The 7,559-nt window shown below is 40.5% G+C and overlaps 1 protein-coding gene across 1 annotated transcript; it reads right to left on the reverse strand.

Annotated features, from left to right (window-relative positions):
- Positions 1–1,113: 1,113 nt before the first annotated feature.
- LOC133123490 (SPEG neighbor protein-like) lies at positions 1,114–3,850 on the reverse strand. Its single transcript, XM_061233960.1, has 4 exons — positions 3,741–3,850; positions 2,852–3,159; positions 2,442–2,583; positions 1,114–1,252 (listed from the first exon to the last, which is right to left on the reverse strand). The coding sequence occupies exons 1-4, from the start codon at positions 3,848–3,850 to the stop codon at positions 1,114–1,116; spliced, it is 699 nt and encodes a 232-aa protein (XP_061089944.1).
- Positions 3,851–7,559: the final 3,709 nt, after the last annotated feature.

Genomic DNA, 7,559 nt, shown 5'->3' on the forward strand with positions numbered 1-7,559 from the left:
AATGAGGTTTGACACTTTTTTTAAATAGTGCTCCGTAACAGCTGTCTTCGTGCCACCCTTCCAAAAGGTTTGTTGGTATGGAGGTGCCATTTTATGGTTCTTTTTTAGACTTGGTGCCAAAATGTAACAAATCTCTGAAATTCTTAAAATATGATCCTTGGGTTACTTGGCTTCCCTCACCATCTTCCTTACCATCCGTGGGTCTTCCTGGCAATTTTGCAACCATTCCATATGTTGTACGTATTTTTATTATTGCCCTTACAGTACGAAGTGGTATGTTTACTTGTTTATGATTGTGAAGGTCAATTACCATCTGTGTCTTCTGAATTGACAGTCCTTTGACTTTTCCCATGCTGACGGAAATGGACAGGAAGTGATAGAATGACACAATATAGTTCCATTAGACTGAATAAATGAAGTAAATTTGTATTGCCAATTTCACTTTGCTAGATTTTATTGACAGAAATTGCCAATACTTGTGGCAAATAATTGATGATTAAATAAAAAACATTGAAACGTGTGAGTAAATAGTTTCCCCATATGTTTGAACATAATATATATCATGATCCATGTTCTTTATCATATGCAGCCTTTTTTCTCCATTTTTATTAAGGGTGCCAATAATTCTGGAGCCCTCTGTATTGTTGCAAACACAAATAGCAGAAAACTGGAAATACAGGGTCACACATTTGGAAAGCAAACATACGCAAAAATCAGGTAAAGACTTGCATGTTGATCAAGATGTTTATTCAGTTAGGCTGCGGCTAATACATGAGAGTCCATTTAGTTTAATAGAAAAGTTGTACAGGATTCCAGGTATCTGAAGTATATTTTCAAACACATATATAATGATAATTTGAGTATGGAACATGCACCCAAATATGATAGATTGGGATTGAATCCTCCTTTAAACAATCTGAGCAGCTTCAATGTTGTTTAGGCCAGAAAAGCCTAAGAGCCCCTTTGCCAATAGCCTGGAAAATAAAGACAGAAGCTAATGGACATATTCAGTGAGGGCTACAGAAATAAAAGAAAAAAAGCAGGTGGGTGCAGAGTGTCAACAGCAGGACCATGTTTGAACAGTGACGGAGGAGAGAGTGTGTTATTTACACCTTACTGGACGTCCACACGGGCAAACGACTGGTCTACTCCAAGATTGTTCTCTACAAAGACCTCGTATTTTCCCGCATCCGATGGCTGTGCCTTTTTGATTGTCAGGGTTGTGTTCGTGTCCCCTATGTCGTAAAATACTCTAAAAAACAAAACAAAAACAAATACATGTTATGTAGTACATACTGTATATAGCAACATTGATTTCACTTTGATTTCTAAATAGATTCTAATGTACTACTAAGAGCAATGGTGTGTTCCCATTTAATAACCTGCTAAAAATAGGAAAATATTTTGCACCAGCTTCTTAATGGAAAATATTTTGCACCAGCTTCTTAATGGAAATATTTTATCAGCCAATCATGTGGCAGCAACTAATTGCATGTCAGAATGGGGTAGAAATGTGATCTAAGTGACTTTGACCATGAAATGATTGTAGGCACAGACAGGGTGGTTTGAGTATCTCAGAAACTGCTAATCTCCATGGATTGTCATGCACAACAGTCTCTAGCGTTTGCAGAGAATTATGTAAAAAACAGAAAACATCCAGTGAGCAGCAGTCCTACAGGCAAAAATGTTGTTAATGAGAGAGGTCAGATGAGAAGGGCCAGAATGATCAAAATTGACAGGAATGTGACAGTAATGCAAATAACCACACATTACAAGAGTTACATGCAGAAGAGAATCTTCAAGCACACAACATGTCAAACCTCTAAGTGGATAGGCTACAGCAGCAGAAGTAATAAACAAAAGACAAATACCTAATAAAGTGCTCAGTGAGTGTAAGTTAACGTTAATATTTTCAATGCATCATCTTCAGTGAGAGTGCAGTGAATCCCTCCCACCTGTGTTATGACTTCATGCACTAATCAGTATGCTACAGTATCTCTTTATAAAACAAGGGAAACCCTCCTTCCTCATGCAATGCCCAAAACATCTGGCTTCCCATTATTCAATTCCCTGGGCAATCAAAATAATTCAATTCAAGCATTTATATTATCAATAAGAATTACTATAATACTATTCTTAAGGAAGTTCTTCCATGGCCCGCTAATAGAGAATTTTGTGTTGGTCGTTTATATGCCTGCCTGACCCTTTACTGGTACTGTCAAATGCAAAATATATTTATGCAGGGAGGAAAACACCTTTGCTCAGATGGAATAATTAGCTAGTTAGCTGGTAACTCTTCAATACTCATTAAAGGAGGAATATACACCTTTATTCAAAGGTGATTTTGAAGATTTTATTTTCCAATTTACGCTTTGGGAAAAATCTGTATGCTTTTATTATGGTTGTAACTTAGTTTGATAAGTATTGAAAGGGTGTATAACCTGTCATCCTCATCGATATCCTGTCCGTCCTTCATCCAGCCCACATCAGGAGGTGGCTCCCCACTGATATCAGCTTTCAGAACCACAGTTGATCCTTTCTTTGCCTTCACAGTGTCTGGCCCTTTTGTAATTTTGGCAGGAACTGCAGAACAAGAAACCAAACAATTATCATCTGCTCCAAGCATCTCCTGAACTGCATGAAAATACAAAACATGAAATCAGAACCTACAGTACAAACCAGGCTGTGTGCCAGAAATTCTGCATTTTTCAAGTAAATTTATTTAGCCCCCACTGGCAGAAAATAAAATGTAAGATATTTACAAATGTTGCAGACTTGAATGTAGTGTCTCACATATAATTATTCCTTTGACATAATATCGATAGTAATGGATACACTCCACATTACTCACCCTCCACTTTGATGCAGGCCGAGTCGGAGGTCTCCCCAAATGGGTTTTTGATGGTGACGGTGTATTTCCCCAGATCTGCCAGCACCCCGTCTCGAACAACCAGTGCCACCACATCTGGGTCCTCAAAAACGTATCGGTACTTTGGCCCGTCTTTCAGCTCCTTGCCATTCTTGGACCAGACGATGAAGGGGTCGGGGAAGGCGCTGACCCGACACTCCAGCTTGGCAGCACTGCCCTCCAGCAGCACCACATCCTTCAGGTTGAGCAGAACCTTGGGTGGACCCTTCTCCCGCAGTTCCTTCCGTGATCTGAGACAGAAAATGGTTGCACAGACAGAGGTGCCATAATGGTTAAGGGGGGGAGGAGGGGGCAATTCCATGTGCCCTGACTGACAGAGGCCCTCAAAATATTGTGCTGTAATTGTGAATGTGGGGGTTGGGCTCAGTGCAAGATATTTTCATGGGGCCTCTGTCCTGGTGGTAGTCAGTCAGTTTGCCTGCATTACTCAACACATCATAAATAACCAATAATAAACAGAAGTATATGAAGGAATAAGGAAAAAGCAAAGGTAATATTCTGGACAATGTCTGTAGTGAGACATGCCTGAACTGAGGCTTGTTCAACGTCTTAATATGAGGAAAAGAAACAGGGGAGCTTAGATGGGGGCCAAACAGGACATGACGGAGGAAGATTCACCTGAAAGCCTAGAATAGGGAGGAAAATTGAGGGGTTAAGGAGTAAAATGGTTTGAGGGAAGCGCTTCTTCAACTGCCTTATGATGGTCAGTGGGGCTGAACATCTTATTACGGAGGATCCCATGCAGTAAACCAGCAAATTATTTAACTGATGCAAGTTAAGGCTGAAAGAAGAAATTGAGGAGACACAGTACCGGTGTCCTCTGTACGATGCCTGGATGCGAATCGCTGCCTCTTGAACCTTCGGATCATTGATATCAAGAGAGCATCCAGGCGGAGGTGCGGCGGCCTTGGCTTTGGACATCTGGAGAATACACAGGGGATCATCCTGATCTCTATGTGTCCTGGAAGGATCTTCAGTTATACCACTCTTAATGCCAGCCTAAATGGGTCAATTCTACCCCTGCACTAAGGGTCTATCCTACCCTGTACGTTCAACCTCAAGAGCCCCTCTTCTCTACTGTATTCAGGAATTCTATCAGATGCCAGACTGCTTATTCATTCATGAGAGATCTTGTAAAAAACATGCTGGTCATCACAGGACCTGATTCATTCTGTCACCTCACCCATAAAAGTGCAGGCCTGCTTACTGTAATTTGTGTGTGTTCATTGGGCTATTTTTTTGGGTCCCACCATTTTCCAAGAGGCTAGCCTGATCACTGAACTATTTTGTAGGTTTTTCCTTGAAAATTCCCTCTCAATTTCTATGTATGAACCCACTTGAAAAAGGTTCAATTCACAATTGCTCAGTGATCGTTCAGGTGGAAATTACCTCTGTGTGGATGAATTATGCTCAACATCATTGGATACAAATGTTTAAATTTGTAGTTGTACAGTCATTTCTTTCACAGCACCCATGTACACAGTTCTTTCAATGTAGGTTATGAGCATATGATAATACCATAACCATCCAAGACAAATAAAAATACAAAATGTCTCAGAGCAAAGATATTGTAACAATTATGGGTGGGTCATATTTTTCAACTTTCACAAACATAGTTCCATATAGACATTTTGAATCATTTATAGGTCCATAAACTCAGGAGGAAACTAAGGAGACAAGTCACTGACAACAGTAATGAACATTAAAGTAACTAAATTCCGCCTGATGGGTTCTATATTTAATATTTATTTTGTGTATTTCTTTATAATTAATTGCTTTCTATATTTCTATATTCATTTAAAAGAATAAAACACTTACCCTGGAGGTGTCCCCCTTCTGCAAAGGAAAGGCTGAAGGTGGCCACCCCCTGGACCTGGTCTTATAACCGTTGCTTCAGAGGGACTTCCTGTTACCAGGGGGACTAAGGGAGGAACAGGAGGAGATGGGCAGACATTCCAAGACAGCGCCTGACCTTTTTTAGACCAAGGGAACTGCTGCCTGGTGAGCCGAATAAAAAGACATGGCCCCCGCTCAGATCCCGAGAAGAAGCCGCGCCTTATATAGTCTTCACATCAAACGCCCCAGAGGAGACCAAGGGATTTAGGGGTAGTTAAATATCGTGAATTGGGGGCGGGGGGTTGGGATGAGATGAAATGTGAGTGCTCCCAAGTGAGGCATAAGCAGGTGGGCCACAGTGTTTTGGGAGAGGAGTGTTTCACCCCAGATTACCCCTTAGTGTGAAAGCCAATGCACTGCTGCTGCAACAGCACAAGCAAACGCGCTGTACGTCACATTCATGTTCTATAAAGACCAGCATTTTTTGGCCAGAATTTGGTCAGATTTGATTTGAAGGCAGCACTAAAGAGTTGATTAAACTGATTAATTCTGAATTCTGTAAGGCTTCATTTTTCTATTTTCTATTCTGTCATAGCAGACATGAAAATGTGTGCAGGCATTTGTTTACCATGCATTGCATACATCACAACAGACTGAAAAGAAAGAACAGACTGCTAAGACAACATTTTAGTGACAAACCAAAGGGATGCAAACTGACTTATGCTCTGCTGTCACTTCTATGGGTGCAGATGCTAGGAACCAAGGTGTTTTAGCTAGGAATTAATTCATTTTGGGAAGGTACTTTCCAATTTGTTGGTAGGCTACCAACGTCCAATGTCTATTTGTATTTTCTTTTTTTCTTCTCTTTTTTTTTTTTTTGGGGGGGGGGGTGCATTTGTTTCAACCAATGACAGACTTTCCATGCTTCAGCAAGAGTCTTTCATCAGTTAGATCACTGAGTCACGCACAGCATGTAACTCCTGGGTCCCCAGTCCCTAGCTTCAGGCAAAGTAATATTGAAGCAGTAAGGCAAAAGAGGGGGTGTTATATGGGGAATACAGTCATGGTTAAAAGGTGTGGTTAGGCACGACGTGAAGCAGAGTGTCGGCGACACCCTTTAACCATGACTGTATTCCCCATACAACATGGCCTCCTGTGCCGTAATTGCTTAAGTAACATAATGCTGAAGGAAAACCAATATTACAATAACAGTTGGCAAATTGGTTACTTTGAAGAGTTCCAGTTTTATAGATCTTTAAACTATATGCAAGATACAGGACATTTTGAGGTTTGATTCCTAGGTGGACTTAACTTACCTTTGAGCAAGTGACTAAACTGGAATTGCTTCAGAAAATACCCAGTGGTGTATGTTGGATTGAATGTACATTGTCGTATGATAAGAGCGTCTGTTATATGACTCATAGCTAAAATGGTTGTTTTAAAATGTGCAGTTACCAGAGGCAATATTGAATTACAGCGTGTAATAAAAAATAAAAAAATAATAAAAAAATAATTCCGGCGTGCAGTTTTCTTTCATAACGAGTGTGCAGCTTTCTTTTTCTTTTTAATAATCTGATCAGCCAACACCTCCTGAAGTCACCTGTTGTGCACCCTATTTTTGCATTTCATCTTTTGAGGAAAAAATTTAGATAGAAAAAGATTTTTGAATATACTTTAAACAAGAACATAATGATCGCATTGCTCTATTTGTCATTCATTGTCTCCCCATATCAAAGATTACCTGCCTTAATTTTATAAGACCTGAGGGTATCACATCAAGGTTTCTCACACAGTTTGGTTTCAGTATTTAAAACTGTCTAAGGACTTCACAAAATTTCTTTCAATATAACAGGCAGCTAGAGCCCTCCAGGACTAGAACAATGGTCATTTTGGGCCCTTATTGTACAAGTACATGTGCCTCTTTTTGGCCCTTAGATGCCCTCTATGCCATATGGCACACTGAGTATCTGGGCTGCCCCTGGGAGCCCAGGCTATTAGTGCTTCTCCTTATTCCCTTCTGTGGGGTGGGGCCCTCAGTTTCTGTGTGTGCCCGGCTGCCCGCTACTGGGGGGAAGCTAGGACATATGTGGCTTGGTTCCCATATCACCTCAGAGAACCAAACCCGCTCTTTGACCCCATTGTGGTGTTTGAACCAGTCAGCTTGAACCAGTCTGGCCAACAAGGCATTTTCCCCCACAGATCTGCTGCTAAGGATGTTTTCTTGTTTTTCACACCGCGCTATGTTACAGTAATAAGGACTAACTATGTTAAGTAAATAGAGACTATTGGACACAGAAGTCACAGGAGATCAGCAGTTTCTGAGATACTCAAACCACCCAACAATCTGCCACCAACAATCATTCCATGGTCAAAGTCACTTTATTCCCCATTGTGATGTTTGGCCTGAACAACTGAACCTTTTAACCATGTATTCATGTTTTTATGCATTGAGTTGCTGCCACATGATTTGCTGATTAGATAACTTAGTGTTCTGTTTAGGGAAACGATTGAAAAGCGATTGTCCAAAATAATGCTACTTGCCTTTGACGTCATTTGATGAAAAACATCAGTATTCAAATTTGTTGTGAAGTATTCTACAATAGAGCCAGTTCATGTTTGTTGTAGTTTTCCATTAGTTTTTACAAAAAATCGATATGGTTTCGCTACACAATATCTAGCTACCTTACATCAGACATGCAGTAACTAGTCAACAGTGGTCGAGGAGCCTTGAGCATCTCTCATTTATATTTTAGTCAATTGATCTGGAAATAAGTCAGGAGGCGGAGAAGTCTTC

This window comes from Conger conger, chromosome 3 (genome assembly GCF_963514075.1).
Source record: "Conger conger chromosome 3, fConCon1.1, whole genome shotgun sequence".
NCBI lineage: Eukaryota > Metazoa > Chordata > Actinopteri > Anguilliformes > Congridae > Conger > Conger conger.

Coding starts and splice junctions, on each gene's coding strand:
- LOC133123490 (XM_061233960.1), bottom strand. CDS start 3,850: ATGTCCAAAGCCAAGGCCGCCGCACCTCCGCCTGGATGCTCTCTTGAT. Junction 2,584..2,851: donor GGCCTGCATCAAAGTGGAGG/GTGAGTAATGTG, acceptor CTTGTTCTGCAG/TTCCTGCCAAAATTACAAAA. Junction 1,253..2,441: donor GATATCGATGAGGATGACAG/GTTATACACCCT, acceptor TTTGTTTTTTAG/AGTATTTTACGACATAGGGG.